Genomic DNA, 21,326 nt, shown 5'->3' on the forward strand with positions numbered 1-21,326 from the left:
CTGGGCTGCAGACCCGGGTGGTCCTGAGGGAGGGTCTGGAAGGAGAGGAGGAAGTCCAGGTGTGGGGGTGCCAGGTGAGCTAAGGGGGGCGGAGGCACAACCTTGAGCAGCTGTGCGTCAGGAGAGGGGGGACACGTGCGTATGCGGCACCTCGAAGCAGCCACATCTGCCCTGTGCACATCTGTCCCAAAAGCCGAGGGTGGCCCCGTGTCCTGCCAGTTGTCCGGGAAGCCACACGGGACCCGTAGGTCCCACACACCCACGTGGTTCTGGGAGCCAATGAAAGGACTCCCTTCTGAAACTTCTGGGTGGTTCCCTTAGGAGAAGAAAGGGGAGGCCAGCAAAGGGACAGAGGGAACCCAGGTTTGGGCGACAAAAGTGTGTGGTGTAATTCTGTCTACTTTTCTGTGGACGCAACGTTTATGAAAATAAACACCTGTTAAGGAAACAAAGGAGCTGGAGTGTGGAGAGGTTCTGTCAGGTGGAGGTGCTGGCCCATCCAGGGAAGCCAGAGGGTCCGCAGGGAATGGGCTGGGGGAGGGGTCCACCAGACAGCCTCTCCCTGCCATCTAGGTCCCACCCCCTGGGCCCTGACTGCTGTCCAGGCTGCTGCCTGCCACGAAGCGTTGGGCAGCTGGGGCTCCACAGAGCCCCTGTCCACTCCCCCCTCTTTCTCAGCACGATTTGGGGCTTCCTCCCACCTCGGAGGATGTCCGACTGACGGCTTAGGCCCGTTCCCCAGTGCTGCCGCGGAGGCAGGAAAGGCTCCTGCCACGGCCGCTGTGCTCACCAGTCATGGGACCAGCTCGGGGCTTCTGACTGCATTGAACATCTGCCCCCTGGTGGTCAGTGTGTGTCACAGCAACTGGTCATTACACTGTTCAGTTGATTTGCATATTAGCCTTTTATTATATAGGATTGCTACATGTCCGGTCAGGAAATGTATTCAGCAGGTGCCCTTGCAAAGGTGAGGGGAGGCTGAGTGCGGGGGCCCAGTTGTGAGCAGAATGGAGGAGGAGGTGAGCCATGATGAGATGCCTGGAGAGTAGTCCAGGGCAGAAGGCCAGCATGGTGCAAGGGTTAGGGGGAAGGTCAGGAGTGGTGAGGCCCCAGGCCTTGGCTGGATGCACACTGGTCATTATATGGTGATTAGGCTGAGCTGGAGCATGGAAGCTGCACCTGGCAATAATGCAGGTGAGAGAAGGGCAGGGGGTTGGGCCAGGGTGACCAGCTGGGCCTCCTCTGCCCACCCATTTGTGCCCCTCCCACCCCAGCCTAGCCTCCTCCCCAGCCTCCCCTGCTCACTGCCTTTCACAGTCCCCCTTGCTCCTTCGCAAGGCTGGGGGTTGGGGGCTGTCGGCTCCCACAACTGGGCCCTGGGCGGGGATGCGAATCTGCCAGGCGCCTTTCCTGCTGGGCCTGCCTGTCAGGCTCCTAGGGCAGGGGTCCGGGTCCGGTCCGGGTCCTTCCTGCCCGCAGCACTTGCCCCAGGTCCCTTGGAGTAGCAGGGGCTGCCATGTGCTCCAGCCCTCGGCCTTCAGCCATCCCAGAACCAGCTCATCCTCTGCATCCCTAACCCTGTCCCCCTCCCCCAAGCGCCCTATGGGTCCATGGTCCCGGTCCAGTCGAGCAAGGCGCTAATGCGAGTTCCATTGTTTCCTGTTTGTTACCAGATCCCCTTCCCCCCACCCCCACCCCGCCCGGTGAGCTAGGGGCCCGGAGTGGCCAGTTCACGTGGTTCTCCAGGGCACAGCTGGCCCCTAGCAGGTGCCCCATAAAGAAATGGTGAACGAGTAAGGCCTCTGCCAAATGGCGCTCTCCATTCCCCTGAGGCTGTTGGCCTTCCCCTTTCGCAGGACGTTTTCTCCGAGGCCAGGAGGTGGCACTGGCGAGCCTCTCCCCGCTGAGGTCCGCCCCAGCCCCGCGGCGCTCCTTCCCGTTGGCAGCCGCCCGACCTTCCCCGGAGGAGGCGTGTTCCTTGGATCCTACCGAGGGGGCGGCGCGTGGGGGGCAGGACGAGGGGGTGCGGTGGGAGCCCCGGTTGTGGGTGGAGGGGGCGCAGGCAGCGAAGCACCCAGAGACGCGGCGAGGGAAGACGAGGCTAGCAGGCCTTTAGAAGGGGGTCCGGGCGGGAAGCGGGCAGCCTGTGCGCGGCATCCAGGAGTGTGCGGAAGCTTGGGGCACCGGCTGGGGACCCCAGCGCGCAGGGCAGGACCGGGGCCTGGGGGGCGCATCGAGAGGCCTAGGACCAGAAGAGCGTGGGAAAGAGGCCGCCCTCACCCCGCACCCCTGGCGCCCCCAACTCACCCGGTTCCTGCAAAGCCGCACCCGGGCCCCCCATCCCGCACCTGGCCCAGGTTCCCTGGAGAGCTGTGACCCTTCGGCCGGTGGAGACGACAGTCCCACTCGCGACCCCAAGTCAGCCAAGGAGGGCCTGGCTGGTAGACGGGCCTGGGGTGGTGGGAGCGCAGGGCAGCGCGTCGGGGTCTCTTTCCTCAGCTGAAACAGGGCTTGGAGCCCGCCCCCCTCCCCTCTCCCCCTCCCCCCGGTGTTTACGGAGCCAAAGCCCGGCGCTCAGAGTTGGGCGTCCCTCCTGCCTTGAGCCAGGGTTGCGGGGACCCTTCCGGAGGGTAACAGCCTCCATCGTCCCGCCCCGACGCGCCCCTCCTGGCCTGCCCCTAAGAACCTTGAGGACGCTGCGGCCCTGGGTGGGCTCCGAAACGCCGAGGAGGGGTCCGCTGCCCCCCCTGCCCCCCTCGGCCCGCCTCTCCCGCCTCCTCTGGCCCCGCCTCTGAGCCCGCAGCTCCCGAGCTCAACGGAGCCTCGTTGCTTGCCGCCGCCTCCAGGGAGCCCAGAGCAGCCCAAACCCTGCGAGGGGGAGGGGGAGGGGGCTCCCTGTGCCGGCTCTGGGAGCGCACACAGGCTGTAGGTTCCTCCAAGAAAGTGGGGCGCGGGCGAAGCCGGGGCGGGTCTCAGGGCGGGGCGGACCCCGAGCTTCGGGAATCCCAAGAACATCGATCTGGGTGTCGGGGCTCTGGCTCCCGGGACAGCCACGCCCGGATCCCCAAGAGCGGCCTCGGAGGAGGAAGCTGGGAGAGAGACTCCCAGGCGCGGGGCTGCGCCGCACGCGAAGCCGGGGCGGCCTGGGGCGCGCACTCGAGGTGGTGGATCCTCCCACGCCCACCAGCGCGGCAGCGGCTTTCCAAGCCGCCGTCTGGCGTAGGGGCTCGCGCTCCGCCGCGAACTGCACAAAACGAAAACGGACCCCCGAGGGCCGCGGCGCGAGCGGACGCTGGGCCACTGCCCAGAGCCGGGAGGGCGGCCTTCGTTCCTGCCACCGAAACCCCGGGCGCCGGGGCGAAACGGCCACGTCGTTGAGGACGGACCGCACCGCGCGCGGCCCGAGAGGCTGGCCTGGCGCACCGACCCCCTCAACGGCTGTCCGTTTTCGCCCGTTTGTGCCACGGCTCCGAATGAGCAGCGCACGAGGTTCGCGTCTGCCACTTAGTAACGTGTAACGCCACCCAAAAGGACAAAGCCCCGCGGCCCGGCATTCACCCGGCGCCTCGCTCGGCCGGCGCTCGGCTCCGTTGCAATCTTGGCGCCCACATCAGTTCCTGGGGGTGGGGGCTCTTGTACCCAGAGGACACCGTGGGCCCCACCTGCCCGTCTAAAGGCCGCACGTGGGCCCGCTGCACTTGGGACGCGAACCCGCTCCCTGGGCTTCAGGGCCCTGAGCCTGCCAGGGTCCCCATTCCCGGGCTGGGGCTGCGCTCACGAGGGAAAGGCTGCTGGCTCGGTCGGTCGCAAGCTCGGGGCTCGGGTTGCCTCCCCAGTCGAGCTGCGGCTTAAACCCTCAAGACGCCCGACCGGCAGGCCAAGGCCGTCCCCGTGTTCCAACCTGCAGAGGACAGTCCTCGGGCTGGGAGGGACGGAACCGCCGGGCCGCGTGCGTGAGCCAGCGGTCTCGCGTGTGGCCCCGGACAGGCCTCGTCAGAGCAGATTCGCGAGGGCCAAGTCCTGGGCACCCCCCGGACTCTGAGCTCGTTCCCTCCGCCGCGGGTTTGCACCCCTGAGTTCCGGGAAGTGTTTGCGGTCCTGCCCCAACCTGAGAGCGGGCGGCCAGGGATCCGCGGGGCGGGGCGCTGGCCGCCTCCCCCGACAGCGCCCTCCCGCGTGGGGCGCTTCGTTGAATGGGGAGCACGACGGAGCTGCGTAGTGGATCCTCAAATCTGCATTCTTTCGGGCGATAAAATATGCTCTCGTATTTTTTCCTGATTTCCCATTAAAACCTTTGCCTAACTAAACTCCCATCCAACGGGATTTATTTCGTCCCGGGGGAGATAAATCGGGCAAATTTACAGCCCGGAAGGCACCTGCCTCGCTAATGGGCCCTTCATGGAGTGCGCGGCCGGCGGGGGCGCGCGGCGGGAGGGGCGCCGGCCAATGGCCGGGCCGCGGGCGCCCGCAGCCAATCAGCGCGCGCGCCGCACCGGGGCCCCGCGGTTATCAGCGCGTCCGGTCCGCGCGGCACCGCTCCGACCGGCCCCGGAGCCACCGCCCGCGCCCGCTGCCCGCCGCCGCCCGGCCCGAGCCCCGCGCCCCCCCTCCGGGGCCGTCGGCGCCCATCCGCGCCCAGCGCCCCGCCACCCCGTGCAGCGGCGCCCGCCCGGGCCGCACGCAAACTTTCCGGGCCGGATGGGCTCCCGGGCCAGCGGCGGCGGTGCCCATGGACGCTAACCGCCCGGGCGCGTTCGTGCTGAGCAGCGCGCCGCTGGCTGCGCTGCACAACATGGCCGAGATGAAGACGTCGCTGTTCCCGTACGCGCTGCAGGGCCCGGCCGGCTTCAAGGCACCCGCGCTGGGCGGGTTAGGCGCGCAGCTGCCGCTAGGCACCCCGCACGGCATCAGCGACATCCTGGGGCGGCCCGTGGGCGCGGCCGGCGGCGGCCTCCTGGGCGGCCTGCCCCGTCTCAACGGGCTCGCCTCGTCGGCCGGCGTCTACTTCGGGCCCGCGGCCGCCGTGGCGCGCGGCTACCCCAAGCCGCTGGCCGAGCTGCCCGGACGCCCGCCCATCTTCTGGCCCGGCGTGGTTCAGGGCTCTCCCTGGAGGGACCCGCGCCTGGCCGGCCCGGGTGAGTGGCGCGCGCAGGAGTGGGCTGGGGGCGCGGGGCTGGGGGCGGCGGCCGCGCTCATCCGCTCTCCCGTGCAGCCCAGGCCGGCGGGATCCTGGACAAGGACGGCAAGAAGAAGCACTCGCGGCCGACCTTCTCGGGCCAGCAGATCTTCGCGCTGGAGAAGACCTTCGAGCAGACCAAGTACCTGGCGGGCCCGGAGCGCGCGCGCCTCGCCTACTCCTTGGGCATGACCGAGAGCCAAGTCAAGGTGAGGCGGCGGCCGGGGCGGCCTCTCGCGGGTCCCGCTGCCCCAGGCAGACCCTCCCGCCCGCATCCTGCGAACGGCCCCCCAGCGGCTGCCCGCCTCGGCCCAGCCCTTGAGGCGCGGCTGCCCTGCTGCAGGGGTGGGGGGCCAAGGTGCGGGCCGCGGGCCGCGGGTCGGGCATTTCGGGGGGCGCAGCCTGATGTCCCCCTGCACCTCCAGGTGTGGTTCCAGAACCGCCGAACCAAGTGGCGCAAGCGGCACGCGGCGGAGATGGCCTCCGCCAAGAAGAAGCAGGACTCGGATGCCGAGAAGCTGAAGGTGGGCGGCTCGGACGTGGAGGACGACGACGAGTACAACCGGCCCCTGGACCCCAACTCGGACGACGAGAAGATCACGCGGCTGCTCAAGAAGCACAAACCCTCGAACTTAGCGCTGGTCAGCCCGTGTGGCGGCGCGGGGGACGCCTTGTGAGGTCTCGCGCGGCCGGAGGGCCAGGGTGGGGCGCAGCCGGCCCTCCCCGCCTCCAGCCGGAGTTGTATATATATTTTTACAGAATAAGTTATAAAGCTGCCGGCTCGGGCTCGGCGGAATCACTTTGTATCATCAATAAATTATTTAACACGGCCCGTCGGAGCCACGGCTCCGGCTGCACCGCGTGTTTCTTCCCGTCCCATCTCGGCCGCCTGGGTCGCGCGCGACAAAACCAGCCAGGTCCCGCGCCCTAGAGCGGAGGTTGAGGGCTGCTCGGGCTTCTCCGGGGACAGCGAAGGCCCGGCGCGCAGGAGGCGGCCCGGCCCTGCGAACCCTAGGCGGGAAGGAGCCGCTGGGTGCGGCGCTGGAGGAGCTGCAAGGAGCCAGACGGAGCGGGACGCGCGGCGCCTGCAGGTGAGACGCGGGGCCGCAGGTACAGCTTCTCCTCCCCCGGGGCTGCGGCCTGACAGCGGGGATGAGGTTTGGGGCGGATGGAAACACATTTGGGGCCCGTCCTGCTCCCTCCCGGCCCATGGCTCCTGGATTTGCTGGGTTGTAGCTGAATATTTTCAAGTATTCCCCAGCACTCATGTGGGTGAAATCAGTGGGGTTTTGAATTCCTCTGGATCATGGCCTTTCAACTCCCATTACAGATCTTTCCTCAGTAGAAAGCGCTATTTAATTCAAACTACTCTGCCGGTGTCGGGGAGCGCGGGGAGAGCGCAGTCCCATCAGCCGTGAAGGCAGGTATCTCCTGCCGGGGGAGTGGGATCTGCAGCTAGCCTCGCTCGGGGCATCAGCGGGACTGGGTGCAGGGGCGGACTCCCTCCTCCTCCGGTTCCTCCTGCCTTCTGTGGTCAGGTCCAGGGCTGGTCCGGGTACCACAGACGGTGGCCCCGGCTCTGCATGTTGCATCTTAATGGGCATAAGGACCGAGTACTAATTTTAAAAATTAAATGTGATTGTTACTCTATGACTTCTCTTGGAGGTTTTGAAAATGCTAAAGAGGAATGTAAATGGCTGAAGTTTTTTTTTGTTTTGTGGGTGTTTTTTGTTTTTGCCACATGGCTGTACCATCGGAAAAACCAGACATTTCTAAGGAACCACTGGCTGTTTTTTCTTTCTTTTTAAGGAAGCAGTATGAAAATTTATTTTATTTCTTCAAGTGAACTATTGTCTCCGCTCAAGCTAAGAGCAAAGGAATTTCCAGTTTCAGGTTGAGGAAAGCCGTGCATTTACATAATCTCATGTGAAAATGCCGAGGGGTGAATCCCATTAGTTACCACCGCAGTAAAAGAGCCAAAAGATTACTTTTCCGCTCTTAATTCTCAGCTTAGTTTGTGTGATGGTAAATGATGGAATGAAATTCCAGGATTTCTAACGAGCTTGGTCTGCAACAGGCTGAGGAGGGCACGGTCCCGTCACTTAGCATTTCAGAGGACACACCCGGGAAGGAAGAAGACAAAGCCAGGCAGCACCGTTCACCATGATCAATTTTATTGCTTAGGAACCGGAGCGGTCGTTTCTAAAGGCCTCCACAGTGACCAACAGCTGAAACCCCGTTGAACAGAATCACCGCTTGGAAGTGGACAGCACAGTGACCGCCCTGACCAGACCCCCGTATTGTCAAGAACACAGATTCGGCAAGCGGACCCCGCCTCACTTGCACTGGTAGTGACTGACCTAGACAGCGTCTGCCTGCGGCCTCCAGCCCAGGGCTTCTTAGTGTTCTAGAGCAGACGAATAAACGCACGGCCTCTCCCCCGCAGGCTCCGTCGGCTCGGCGCTAACTCGGTGCTGGGAGAGAGTGGGCAGCACGGATCTGCGTGGGGCGTTGGCAGCTGAGCCCAGGACGTTTACAGTTCTGTTCCTCTTAATGTTTTTATGTACAGCCCAGGTTAAAAGCAGTTTCTACTGGAAGCGAACTAGGCTATTTTTACTTCTCCCATGATATTATTGTTTTATGTATAATACTTGGCACCATAGAACAGTAACAAAAGACAGACAAAACGGTTTACAAAATTCTTAAAAGGTACAACCAAGCCGGCTATGACCTTCACATTCAGGTCTAATATTACACAGGAGAAGGCAGAGGAGCGACGGCTGCTAGTGTAGCCAGGTGTACTGGCGCTGATCACCCACGATGCACTGCCCGGCACGTCACCTGTTCTGCAGGTATGTGTGTGACGTTCACATAACTGAACTCCTAGACTCCAATTCTACCCGCTGCTATGACACTCTCGAGCATTCATACTGGAAAGCATATTTAGCATAAGTTTTGGTAAGATTTATAAATTATTTTAAAAAGTATATATTTATATATATTTATATATAAAACTGGGAAGCAGCTGCAGTGTGATTCAGACACCATGAACATGGCAGTGGAAGGAACAACACAGGAGGGGCCGTCGGCTGGAGCCAGGGCCCTCACTGTCCTCACAGTGGCCACGCTGCCCGAGTCAGCACAGAGCCTGCTCCCGCCCGGGCACGCCTCCAGCTGGCAGAGGGGACATTTGACACCCGTGGGGTTCCCACGCTGACAATTATTACAAACTGAAAACCGTGAAGTCTAAAATACAGAATCTCTGCTGTCTATTAGAGTTTTGGCAACAGGACTGTGACTTATTAAAAAACCCAATATTTCTACTTAATGTCACATGAACAGACAAGACAGTGAGGTATGTGAGGCTCCCCCGGGAGGGCCGGAGGCTGAAGCGAAGTGTGGGCCGGCCGGCTAGCGGGTGGCGCTCGGGCGGGCGGGTTAATCGATGCAGCTGTTGAGTGTGGATTTCCATGGACGCGACTTCCATCTGCTCCTCACGCTACAGGCAGGGCTCGCGAAGGGTCCTCTCGTGTCGCTGGCATCGCCTCCCTGCAGTGCAACCAGTGGTTTGTTAAAGGGACAGACACACCGGGAAAAAGCTCAGAAAAGGTGAACTCAAGGGAAGGAGCCATATTTACCACACGTCACTGCACGACACAACACTTGTGCACGTGTGCGTGAGCTTTACCTGCCCCGGGCGCCACGCGGAAGGCCAGGAACACGGGCTGCAGCGGGAGAAGAGGAGGGCATCAGAACCCAGGCAGCTGGCGCCGCACCCCACCCTCACCCTCGCTGCTCTGGGCTGCCTGAACCGGGGAGCTGGTGACCGTGGGGCCAAGGTCGGTTACCCAGTCGTGCATGGAACCCAGTTGATATGAAATGAAGCCAGGCTGGACGACCAGGGGCTCAGGCAAAGTGCCTTCGTGTTTTGTAAAGAGGTATTATTTCCAGATAAAAACTAAGGTAAAAACTGATCTAAAGGCTGCTGACTCTGCCCCAAATAATGGGGGTGGGGCAGAGTTCCTGTCCTCGCCTGGGTCCACCCGTCGGGCACCAGTGTGGGGGCTGCATCTCAGGATGCTGCCCAGTGGTCTCCAAAACAGGAAAGCGTGGAGGCCTCTAGTCTACCTAGGGAGGGGCCACACCTGTCGCCAGCACAACCCTCAGTGCGGATGCTGGGCTCAGGTGCAGGGAGTCTCGTGTACAAAGTCAGTCCCTGGAGAGCTGACTGACACTCGCCACCGCCTGCTGAGACTGGCTCGGCATAAGAACAATAAAACACTGCAAATGCACACTTGAGAAATGGCCTAAGAAATAATCCACGGAGACACAGTATATATGAACATTTTTTACAAAGAGTTAAATTGTGTATTTTACTCTATTGTGACTCGTCATTTCTGCCCTCTTATCTACCCACCTGCCTCTCTACCCACCAAGCTGCCCACCACCGGGTATTTTATTAAAGTTAAGGGAAAGCAGACGGCGCGGCCTGTCCTGTGCAGCCAGACCCAGGAGGCAGAGAAGCAGCCGCCAGGCCCGCAGGTCCAGCCCCGCAGGTCCCCCCCTTCCCCCGCCCCCGGGCCGGGGCTGTCGCATCACCTTGTGGTCTCCCATGCAGACGTTGGGCCCGATGTGGTCGTAAGTGACAACCTTCTCCTCGCTCTCCGACTGGGAAAAGCAAACAGAGGGTGCGGTGTGGGAGGCGGGCATGGCCAGCAGGCCCCTGGCCCGTGAGGGAGTGGCCGGCGGAGGGCGGAAGCTTCTGGCAGCCGTGGCAGCACCTTGGCACCCCACGCCCACTGCAGTTGGTGGGACCCTCACAGCATAACCGCCGTGCCCGCCACCCACGTGCCTGGCAGACACCTGATTTGGGGTTCGAGGGTGAAGAGCTTGGTCCTGCAATCAGTCAGCCCTGACTGGGCCGGACTTCATCCACAGCTGAAGCACCGGGGACTCTACAGTTAAAGCTGCATCCTCTTCGATGCAGCAGGAAGCTCAAGGCCAGGTTTACGTCCTTTGCTGCCTGCTCACCTGCCAGGAAGTGAGCACTCCCATCCCTCACCATCGCAACGCTGCCCCGCAAGTGGGGACATTCATCAAAGGCGGCGTGGTAATTTACAAAGGCAGCATAAAATTGTAGGTTTCCAACTGCATAATCCTGAGACAGATAAACAAATGACGGAGGCGCGGCACACCTCGCTGAGCATCCATCACCGGCCTCCAGGCAGCCCCGCCGCGCCCGCCACCTTCAGCGTTGTTGGGCGGGGAGGCAGACGGGACATGGTGACGAGGAAACCGAGCGTGGCATGATGGATGAGGCCGAGGAAGCAGCGTGGCGCATCTGTGGCCTGTAACGCCCGCCGCCCAGCATCCCCCAGGGCATCCAATCTCGTCCCCCAAAACTGGAGAAGATGTGAATGTAAACAGTCTAGAACAGGGTCTTCCGCTGAACTGCCTTGAGCCCTGAACACAAGCATGGCCTCCTGCCAGCCTTCTCTTCATGGGTGTAAGCACTCGAGCTGTCTTAGTGCAAAATGCACTTTTCTAGTTTTCCACTGTTTTTCCAGGTAGGTGACACCTGTCTCATTCCTGAAGGGACCTGTTCTGCTCAGCTTGCCCATCAGGCGTGAGCCCTGCCTACAGGGGGGGGGGGGGGGGAGGGAGTGGGGGGGGGGGAGGGAGTGGGGGGGCCACTGCCAAGGCTCCTGGCCCCGCCCTCAGAATGAGCCCTCTGAGTAAGCGCCAACCTCCGGCTCAGGCTTCCTCCCCAGGGTGCTCCAGGCTCAGGGCCCAACCCTCACCAAAAAGGCGAGCAGGGCCTCTTAGTGGGGACTGCAGGGTCCAGTTGAGCAGGGGTCATGGGCGTGTGGGGTGGGGCAGGTATTTGGGGCGGGGGGGACTTGGGGCAGCACATGAGCACTCTGCCCTCCTGCCTGCAGCCCCTGTTCCCAGTGGGTGAAGCCCAGGGTCTGGCACAGGAGCACAGACAGGACCAGCTGGTGCAGCCCAGGGGTGTGGTGGTGGGTCGCCGTGTCCCTGCCCTCTCCTACCCACTGCCTATATCACACAAGCCGCCCTCTCCTACCCACTGCCTATATCACACGGGCCACGTGAAACAATGCTGGCCATTCTTATAATTTTTCATGATTATATTGATGGGGTTGACAAAACCAATTCAGATATTGATTCTTTTGAAAACATTCCTTTTGTGTTAAAATGTGGGAATTGAAAAACCCTGGAAAGTCAAGAGGCTACAGGAAACCTGAAAAATTTCCCAGTATCAGATCTCACAGGGCCCAGACCCCGGGCTCTGTCCACAAGCCCCCCAGGCCCGAGCACTGGCCCTGAGGAGACCGTGGGCCCATCGCAGGATGAGGTTGGGGCTTGCCCACCACTTACCCTCAGAATCAGCTCCTTGGCCGACGGGGACATGAGGACGCGGTCGCACCAGGCGGGGCACCGGGTGTTCATGTACTGCCTGCCCTGGCTGCAGTCCTCACTGTACGGGTAGCTGGAGAGACAGGACACAGCAGGTCAGAGCTGCCGGCTCTAGCCCCTCCTGGGCCTCTGCTCCGCGTGCTACGTGGGGCTGTTCGGATTCTCTCCTGAAGGCCCTTGGGATGGCCAATGTTATCCAGGGAAAGAATACCCATACAGAAGTTTCTGGAACAGAAATTCAAACTCACAATTCCTTTAAAGAAATATGAGCTCATCTATTAACTTGGCTTTTGTTTTTGGACATGGTCTAAAGAACAGCAAAATGCATGGGAAAAAACAGCGGCAGAACCTCACGTGCCCTGGTAACGCGACGTGCCCAGCCCCCACCTGCACCCCAGTGACTTGGCAGGTGACTCTGCTGTGGGACGCTGGCCCAGAGGGACCCTGCGGAAGCCGGGGCCCAGCCTGGACACATGCCCTCTTCCCCACAACCTGCTCCCACCTCAGTTCTCATCTCAGGTAGCGTCCAGGTGCCCAGGCCATGGCCTTGGGGTTCATCATTGTGGTGGAGACTGTCCCTCTCTGGCCTTACAGGCCTCACTTCACTGACCGCTTGGCCACCGGGAGAGGCAGAGGCTCCCTCAGGAATAGAGCCACCACAGGCAACCAACGGGCCAGCAAGTGACGCAAACATGGTGAGAACCAAGTGGGGTGCCACCAGCCCCAAGGTGCACAGTGCGTTGTCCTCAGACACTGGCTACCTGCTCAGTGTCCCGCAGCCGCCTGTCCAGGCCCCTCATGTCCCTCCACCTGCGGGCAGCTCCCTCCCGCTTCTGGAACTCACTGGGACAGTCTGCCTCGGGGCCGCGTTGCCCAACGGGCCTTCCCCGGTGCATGTGAAACTGCGAGCCCCGCCCGCGTGGACACTGGTGGGGACTGCGGCGCAGTTACAATGAAGGACTGCACGCCTGGGCCTTGTGGAGGGAGAGCCCTGGCTGTTCAGTGCGGACGCCCTTACTGTGGTGCACCTGGCACGGCCTTCGCTAGGGACGCACGTTTCTCCTGTAAAAGTCCAATGTGTTTGTGTAGGTTAATTCCAAAATACTCCATGGTGTTTGCTGTGAATGGCACCTTATTCTCTATTAAATTTTCCTGTTTCAGGAAAAGAGAAGAACGTGATTGGCTCTCTGGGCTGCTCCTGTCGGGGCACCTGGCCACCTCCCGGTCCCTCCGCTCTGGGCCTTGAGCCCCGTGTCGTCCCTGTGCCTCAAGCATGAACAGGTGGTTGGGGTTCTCACCGTACCTGGTATTTCTGCCCAATTCACTGTTCCAGCCCCACAGGCGCTCACCAGAGATCTGTGACCCATGCCTGTGCTGGAAACCCCTGCTTTGCTTCACCATAGAATGTGGTTAAACAGCTGCACGGTTCCCACGTCCAACACCACAGCACAGCACAGCTGCCCACCAACTTCTGCTCAGGACGAGCGGCAGCACGTGCCGGCCTGTCTCCACATCACAGGCGCCTTGTTCAGGGTTTCTCAGTTTAACCCGACTGCGACCTGCCATGCCTGGGGCATGCCATCCAATCAGATGCCTGCAGTGGGGCCCACACAGGCCTTCCCCTTTCCAGAGGGACAACCTGCTAAGTCACTAAGCACCGCCCCCACTGGGGGCAAAGGTCAGGGAGAGGTCAGAGGTCCTGCAGGCTTGGAGCCCACCACCAGCTGGTCTTTGCAGGTTGGGAGGAAGTTGGGAGGGTCTCTGCTAAGAAGTGGCTGCGAACAAGTTTACCCAGAGGGAGTCTGTGGCCCTGGGGCGTCCTGATGGCCCCCGACTCTGCCACCCCGGGCCTGCTTCTTCCCCGCGGCCAGTGCTCTGGTGGCCTCTGAGCCGGATGTGGTGAGTCAGGTGCTTCCTGCCGCCTCCAGAGCATCCCATCGCTGCCCTGTGGTGCCGTGAGGGGTGTCCAGTCACGTGGCTCCCTGGCCTCAGCCCCGTTTGGGGCTTTAGACGAGGGGCAGGTATGTGGCCAGACGCGCTCCCAGGAGTCGAAGGAGCCAGGCTGCACAGGCCACGCGGGGATGCAGTCTCGACAGAGACAAGCTGACGTCCACCTGCCCCGGAACCACCGTTTCTCCTCAGCTGCAGTGCGACGCTCTCCCTACGGCAGAAACTCCCCTCCCGGAAAGCTCCTGCCTGAGGCTGAGCACCCCAGGACCAAGGTGCGGTGCAGATCCAGCAGGGCCCGGCGTGAACAGCCCACCAAAGGCGACTTTTAGTAGCTCTGTGAGCGACGGTCCCGTGCACACCGTGGGCCGCGAGAGCGCTCTGGGTCTGCCTCCTCTCTGTTCCCGGGTGGGGACCTGAGAGCCCAGAGTGATGGCCAGTCCCTCACCCCCATAGCCTGGGGCTCCCCAGCCACTCCCAGGACCAGGCCAGGAGCCAAGAGGGCGCTGCTTGTCTGGATGGGTCTGGGGAAGCCAGCGTGGCCCTGAGGAGGGGAGCCTGGCGGTGCCACGTCCTTCCTCTCCGTGGCCAGGCGCGGGGGTGCGGGCGGTGGAAGAGGCGCTGCCTAGGCCGGCCCAGCAGCAGGGCGCCGGGGCCTGCTCCCTGGGGAGCTGACGTTGATTAATATGGTGCTTGCTGTGCACTCAGACTTATCTGAAAGCAAACCCCATGCAGGGTGGGGACGCGGACAGCGGAGGAGAAATCACCATAATGAATGGCAGGGTGATAAAGCTAACAATCGCCCACCTGTCCTTGGGCCTCGCCCTCCCCCCTCCCTGCACCCCAGGATGTGGGCAGTGGCCCCTTTGCTGGGAGACCAGCCCTACCCACAAAGCTCAGGTCTCCATGTGAGCAGGCTGGGCAGGCCGGGGCGTCACCAAGGCCCGAGGCCGACAACACAAAGCCCCGCTGTGCTGGCCAGGCTGCATCTGCAGGAATCTCCTGGGCCGCCCAGTCTCAGCAGGAAGGGGGGCCCTTCCTGAGCCAGCCCCACCGGGGCAGGAAAGGGGGTGCTGCCGTGCTCCTCAGGGAGCTGAGGACAGGGCCCTCGAAATCTCCTGGTAAGGAAGCTACTGTCCCCATATTACAGCCCTGCACAGAGGCGGCGTGGTTACAGAGAAATGGTGAGGGAGGTGTCACTAGAGGCTACTCCCACGTTCACAACCCGGGCCTCAGATACATGGTTTCCAAACACACCAGGTGCTACTGAAATTCCTAGAAAAGCAAAGCAACAAGCTAGACTCAAAGGAAGACTGAAGGAGGATGTGGCCACATGGAGACTACCCAGTGCGGCAAGTCAGAGGTGAGGGAAGCTGGCGGCACGGGGCGCGGGCCCTCCCCGGGCAGAGCGGCACCGGGGCACGGGGGGTCGCCTGCTTTTCCTGCCACTGGTTCTCTGGCCCATCACCCCTCAGCGCTTGGTCCTGAGCATCTGCATGGGCAGCGTCCAACCAGCGCTCAGGGACCAGCTAGACAGATGGGCGTCCTTGCTCCCTCCTGAGCACCAGGCCCGGCAAGCAGCGAGCTCATCCTTCTTGCACGGATTTTACACTGTTACTTGTGTAGCTATAGATACGAATCCATAGATGTCACGGCTCACAGAACGTTTGAAAGGGCCTCCTAATTCTTAACTTAAAAACAAATTATCTGTTGAAGGGAGACGGCCTCGTGCAGACAGACGGGTGTGGTGCGGTTTATCCTGTTTTACACGCTAGAACCCGGGCTTGCCCTGTGAACATGTGTTCCCACTGTGCAAGGCCTCTCCCTCCCAGCGGAGCGGTTGCGATCCCCATCTGACCTGCCTGCCCCTCTGCAGGGCCAGGAAGCTTTCTCCACCACCTAATGTCACTTCAAACAACTAATGTCACTTCGCCAGCTCCAAGCGGCAGTTCCAGAGAGCAGGCGCCCACATCCCGACTCCCACAGGCCCCTCTAAGCCCAGAGCTCTTCACCTGCGGAGCCCATGGACCCCGGGGGGCATCGGAGGCCTTCTTTGGCCTGTTCGCAGCGGCTGCCAGCGTCTCTGGCGGAGGCACAGCAGGGGCAGCTCTGGGCCTCTGCAGTGACCTTCCTGCTACTGCGAGTCTAGCCTGGTCCTGAAGCAACTTTGCCTCTTGACCGCCATGCAGCACCTGCAGTTGTCCCTAACGAAGGTGCTATACACATGGCTGGGCCCGGAGCTGAGAAGACCGTGTGCTGAAGGCTCTATAATGTCTGAAATGTTAGCACCGTTTCTAGCACGATGACAGGCAGCATTAAGTTATAATCCATTAGGAGTGGCGTTCTAGTCCGTGGAGAACAGTAACTGATGGCTTTGCTGAGAGAACCCCACTCTCTTTATGAGACCCATGTCTAATGAAATTCTTGGGGGACTCTCATGGGTGTGCGACTAACCGGTGCTGGCAGCCACGAGGAGCTCAGGGGGAGGAGCACTCCCACCCTCTGCACCTCCAGCAGCGACGTGCCCGCACTCGGGGACAATGTCTCCCTTGCGACTCTGCGGGCGGCCCTTGGTGAGCTCACCTCCACCGGGACAGGGACCGAGATGGCTCTGCCAGGCTGCAATGCGTTCACCCCTTGAATGACAAGGGCAAAAGGCACCGAAAGGTTCTGAAGACAAGAGAGCAGAGACCCACAGGTCCTTGTAACTGCGCTCTGAAGAGATGGAGCCAACACGCAAGGACACCCGTGACAGCCGAGGTGGCCCGTGCTCCACAAGGTCCGTCCTCCCGGGCAGTGCTGGAAGCCTGGCCGTGGGGGGAGCCAACACGCCCTGACACACGAGGCGGCACCGGGTGATGGGACAGCCTCAGACACGGTGCTTCTTCCCAAGGAGTGACCTCCCTGACCCCCAGGCAGGAGTGGCCCTGGGGCTGGTGGGCAGCAGCTCCTGGGCATCATAGGGTGCCCCCACCCTGGGCATCCTGGGGGATAACAGGCCCCATGAGACGTCGTCTCTGGCTGCCACTGGGAAGCTGCACACCCAGCAGTCTGGCCTCAGACCCTGAGGTTTCCTGACTGGGCCCTGGCATTGGGGGATGGAATTCCCGCCTCTGTTTCCCCAGGGTGACCTGGTACCCACACCCACACAATGCACACACCCAGACTCAGACCCATGCACACCCACACAGCATACACATGTAATATACATACCCACACCCACACAACATACAAACCACATACACCTAGACTCAGACCCATGCATACCACACAGTATACACACCCATACCCATCCACGCACACAACATACAAACCCATGTGATATACTAGTACATACCCATACCCACGCAATGCACCCATCCGCCCACACCCACACAACATATACAGCCACACCCACCCAGACTCAGTCCCATACACACCCACACAACATACACACCCATATCCACCCACCCACATCCACACAATATACATGCCCATGTGATATACATACCCATACCCACACAACATACACAGCCACACACACCCAGACTTAGACCCATGCACAACCACACAACATACACACCCATACCCACCCACCTACACCCACATAACATACAAACCCTCCCCACACCCAGACTCAGACCCATACACAGCCACACACACCTAGACTCATACCCATGCACACCCACACAACATATACACTCACACACACCCAGATTCAGACCTATTCGCACTCATACAACATACACAACTACACAATATGCACACCCCCACACACTCATGCACCATACACATCTAGGTAACATACCCATCCATATCCACACCCATGCACACACATATACACAGATTCACACCACATATAAAAACTGCATGTGCACTCACACACATTTTACATATGTATATATTCCTACATATACATCCATGTACACACACAGCTACATGTACAGATATACCTCATGCACACACACGTACCCACACCCATTCAGTGCATATCTTACATACCCCCATATACATACATACACACAGGCCCATGTATACACATACCCAGCTACACGTGCACACAAAACCCACATCCCCACATTCCATATGACATATGTGCACACTCATACATGTATCCATATACCTACACATTTACACACACAACCATGCTTGTAAGTACCAACTCTGCATACACACATGTACACCCGCACAATGTACATACACTCAAACCCATGCACACCGCCCCACATACACAAATTCATACATGTATAGATACTGTACACACATAAGCAAATCAATGGACCACACACATATGCACACAATTATCCATAACCCACTCACATACATCCTGAACACACACTGTACCTATGCATATACAGACATACTACACACATGCATGCACACACAACCTATGTGATGCCTACATGTGTGCACAGATGCACATGCAGCTGTACAGTGCACACATGAGTACACTCATACACACAGTCCTTTGGGCACACATCCCATATACACAACATGCACCCAACATGCAGGGCATCCATGTACAAACCTACCCATATACACATGAGCTCATACTCCTGTGCACACGCACACACACACACACACACACGCACACACACACACACACACGCCTGAGATCACACATTTCATGGCAGAGTCAGAGAATACATCTGCGCAGATACCAACCCTACAAATGCCATCCTGGCCATTTCCCTGCCATCCGCTATCTGTGCTTCTGCTCGAAACAGCTCTGCACACCCGCATGGCGGCCAGGGAGCTGTACTAGTAACTCTATTTGGTGGCTTTAAAAATACAACAGGACCAAAGGGAGGGAGGACTTCCAGTGCGAACTGGGCAGTGGGGGATGGATGGCCACTCGGTTTGGGAGAAACTTGAGGGGCAGAGGCCAGCATGGGACACAGGGGTCCATAGTGTTGCACCCTGACTGGCGGCAGCTCCAGGCCTCCTTTGTCCTCAGCCAGCTCAGCAAAGCCCTGAGGAAGATCCCCGTGAGTCTGTCCAAATGGGAGGGACAATCAGGATATCTGGCCAATCACCCACAGGAAGGGGAAGTCTGAACAAATCCCAGAGAACGTCTTCCGATGTCAAATGTCTTGGGAAGTACTCAGCGCACACTTCACTGTACATTTAAAGCAGCATTGGAGCGTGAGGGAGACAAGCTCAGTCAGCACCCTGGACAGTGGTAACTGTGACTCCCTCACGTGGGTCTTCAAGACTTCGCCTGCGCACCAACCCCGAGGCCACAGGGCTGAGCGGAACCCACAGTCCCTGCTTCTCAGGCTCCCCGACACTCAGCACCCATTGGTCTGGGTGCTATCCCTAAGCTCTGGGCTCCTGGCCCTCTTGGCCAGAGCCTGAACCCTGAGGTCGGAGGGCCACAGGACCAGGGACTGGTCACTTTCTGTCTGTCGTTTCTCTCTGCTGACTCCAGGCCCCTGGGAGGCCCTGGGTATGTGGCTGGTCAGAGGGACGATCGGGTCGCTACAGCTACAGAGATACACTCTGCCTGTGGCCCCGCACGTCTGAGGAGACGCATTTTGTGCCCTGAAAGAATATCTTTTTAAAAAGACAGAACCACCGTTGCTCTTGGCTGGTTCCTTTCTTCAGGCCGCGGGAAGGGCCAGAGGACTGGTGTGCACAGGGGCACGGGCGCCCGAGAGGACAGTTACCTGCTCGTCCAGCAGGTGCTCCTTACCTGGGAGGGAACGAGATGTCCAGTTCATACAGCCTGTCCTTAAAGACAGACAGCTCTTTGTCAAATTCTAGGAGCTGAAGAAAGAAAAGGAAGAAAATGAAGTCACTGGTGCGCCTGTCTGGGGCATCGCAAGGTCACGGGGCGTGGTGGTTGGAGGGGCAGGGGCCTTGGAACTTTCAGGAACACGTGTTGCCCCATAGTCAGCTGGCCTGTGTGCAGGCCACCCCCTCCCAATGAGAGCCACCGAGTGGTGTCCCCAAGGGCCTGTGGGTGCCCAGCAGCCCTCTGCCAGGGCTCCAGTTCATCTGGCCCCGGAACCCGCACGCCCATGGCTGAGCAGCCGCTTCCCTGCTGAAGCCACGCGGTGCAGCGGGTGGGGGCAGGCCCGGGGTGGCCTCAGTGGTGCTGCCCACAGAGGCAGTGTCCTGAGGAGGGCACACCATTCCCATTTTGCCCAAACTAAGCCAGAGGTAAGCAGTGTCCACCTCACGTAGGAAGCTGATAAAAATGGCCCCGGTTTGCACACCCCAGAGAGCATGGTGCCCAAGAAGGAAGGGCACCACACAGTGTCTGGCCACACTGGGCTGTGACGAGCCGTCACCACACACGCCCTCGGGATGCATTCATTAATCATGTCCCCTCGCAGCTGGGTGGGAGCATGGCCTCGTGCAGGGGCTCCCCTCAAAGCCACCTCATCCATCACCCCCAAAGCGTGCGATTGCAGCGCCATGTACACAGTAATTACCGTGTGCCAGGCTGCTACCTGAGCACGGGAGGCAGCCCCCCGCCCCCACCTGCCCCACCGGTCCCCTGGCTGGGAGAGAGGGCGGCAGAGCGGAAATCCCACGGGAAGGAGCTGGCTGTGGCACTTACGCTTTGAGAGGAGTGACCCAAAGCTCCTTATGCACAAAGGGGACCATTTCCACACAGCTTTAGAATTTCGGTCGCACATTCCTGCAGACCCCCGTCATGGAGAGCCGCACACCCTGCCTGGCGAGGCTCAGGACCCAGGGCTGGGGGCCTGGACCCCATGGGGCCATGTGAGCCCACATCTGCTGGTGAGAAACGCTGGTGGAAACCTCACCGGCTAAACGCTGCCCAGCAGCTAGGGCCCTGAGTCCTGGGGGATGGTGCCAGGAGTGAGGGCCGGGGGGAGGGGGAGGGAGAGGGGCGGGGAGAACTCTGGCTGAGAGTGAGGGAACATCTTGGGGACTGAAGTGCACCTTCAAGGGGAGGTGTGCACATGGGTGTGGACCAGTCCTGAACATAAGTGTACGTCTGTGCTTACAAATGTGTTTACATGCAAGTGTGCACTGGAGGCACAGTTCTCTCTCTCTCACACACACACACACACACACACACACACACACACACTCCAATAAGCACAGTCGGGCAGTTTGTCAAGGAAGCTGGAAAACTCCGGGAGAAGCAGCTGGCGAGGCCTGAGCACGAGGCAGTTTCCTGTTCCTGTTCCCAGCTCTACTGAACAAGGCCTGGCAGCCCTGCAGCCTCCTAGTCACCCCCTAACCTCCTGTCTGTCTGGGTGGCAGCATTTAGGGACGGAGCCACTTGAATCTCACCCATATTCCACTTGTTAAGGGTATTAAGTAAAAAGAACAGCAAATAAATATCTGGTTTGGAATGAGTCGGAATCTTCCAGCTGCTAAAACAGGAGCAGCGCCAATCTGGGGAGGACCCAGCCCTCCAGAGTCTCCGTCCCCAGGTGCCCTGCCAGTCCTCCCTGCAGCACGGCCACACCCCACCCCACCCTGAGTGCCTAGGGGCTTGCCAGCATGGAGCTGTTCCGAAATGCTCCTTCGTTCTGATTGCACGTGGGAGCGCTGAGCCTCTGCTGTGTCAGGGGCTGTGCGGACAACCCAGGCGCTCTTCACCCTCCAGGGCTTTCCAGGGGGGAAGGCAGAGGCTAATTCCATATCCACACTGACAGATGCCGACCTGTGCGGTGACCGCTGCAGCGTCCCCAAGCCCTGATGCTGGCCATCAGACCCCAAGCCTGGCTGCCCTGGGCAGGGTGGGTGCAGGGCCAGCTCGGCCCGCTGTCTGGCTCTGACAGGTTGGCGGGACCCCCCC

At 60.4% G+C, this 21,326-nt stretch overlaps 2 protein-coding genes across 3 annotated transcripts in view; one reads left to right on the top strand and one right to left on the bottom strand.

Annotated features, from left to right (window-relative positions):
* Positions 1-4,729: 4,729 nt before the first annotated feature.
* On the top strand, positions 4,730-5,853 carry NKX6-2 (NK6 homeobox 2; the record flags this gene model as incomplete). The annotated part of the gene is made up of 3 exons (XM_079793931.1): positions 4,730-5,135; positions 5,213-5,385; positions 5,602-5,853. 3 exons carry the CDS (start codon positions 4,730-4,732, stop codon positions 5,851-5,853), a joined length of 831 nt encoding a protein of 276 aa, XP_079650057.1.
* Positions 5,854-7,341: 1,488 nt separating this feature from the next.
* The window catches only part of INPP5A (inositol polyphosphate-5-phosphatase A), a 141,515-nt gene continuing 127,530 nt past the window's right edge, over positions 7,342-21,326 (bottom strand). Inside the window, exons 12-16 of one of the 2 annotated variants that reach the window (XM_079793514.1) lie at positions 19,236-19,309; positions 11,576-11,687; positions 9,776-9,844; positions 8,865-8,901; positions 7,342-8,725 (exon numbers count right to left, since the gene is read on the bottom strand). In XM_079793514.1, coding sequence (XP_079649640.1) covers positions 8,676-8,725; positions 8,865-8,901; positions 9,776-9,844; positions 11,576-11,687; positions 19,236-19,309 — 342 coding nt within the window. In that variant the 3' untranslated portion in view covers positions 7,342-8,675. Of the gene's footprint in view, positions 8,726-8,814; positions 8,902-9,775; positions 9,845-11,575; positions 11,688-19,235; positions 19,310-21,326 lie in introns of both variants that reach the window. The other variant, XM_079793515.1, reaches the window with a different exon arrangement.

This window comes from Cnephaeus nilssonii (genome assembly GCF_951640355.1).
Source record: "Cnephaeus nilssonii genome assembly, chromosome: 16".
Classification (NCBI taxonomy): domain Eukaryota; kingdom Metazoa; phylum Chordata; class Mammalia; order Chiroptera; family Vespertilionidae; genus Cnephaeus; species Cnephaeus nilssonii.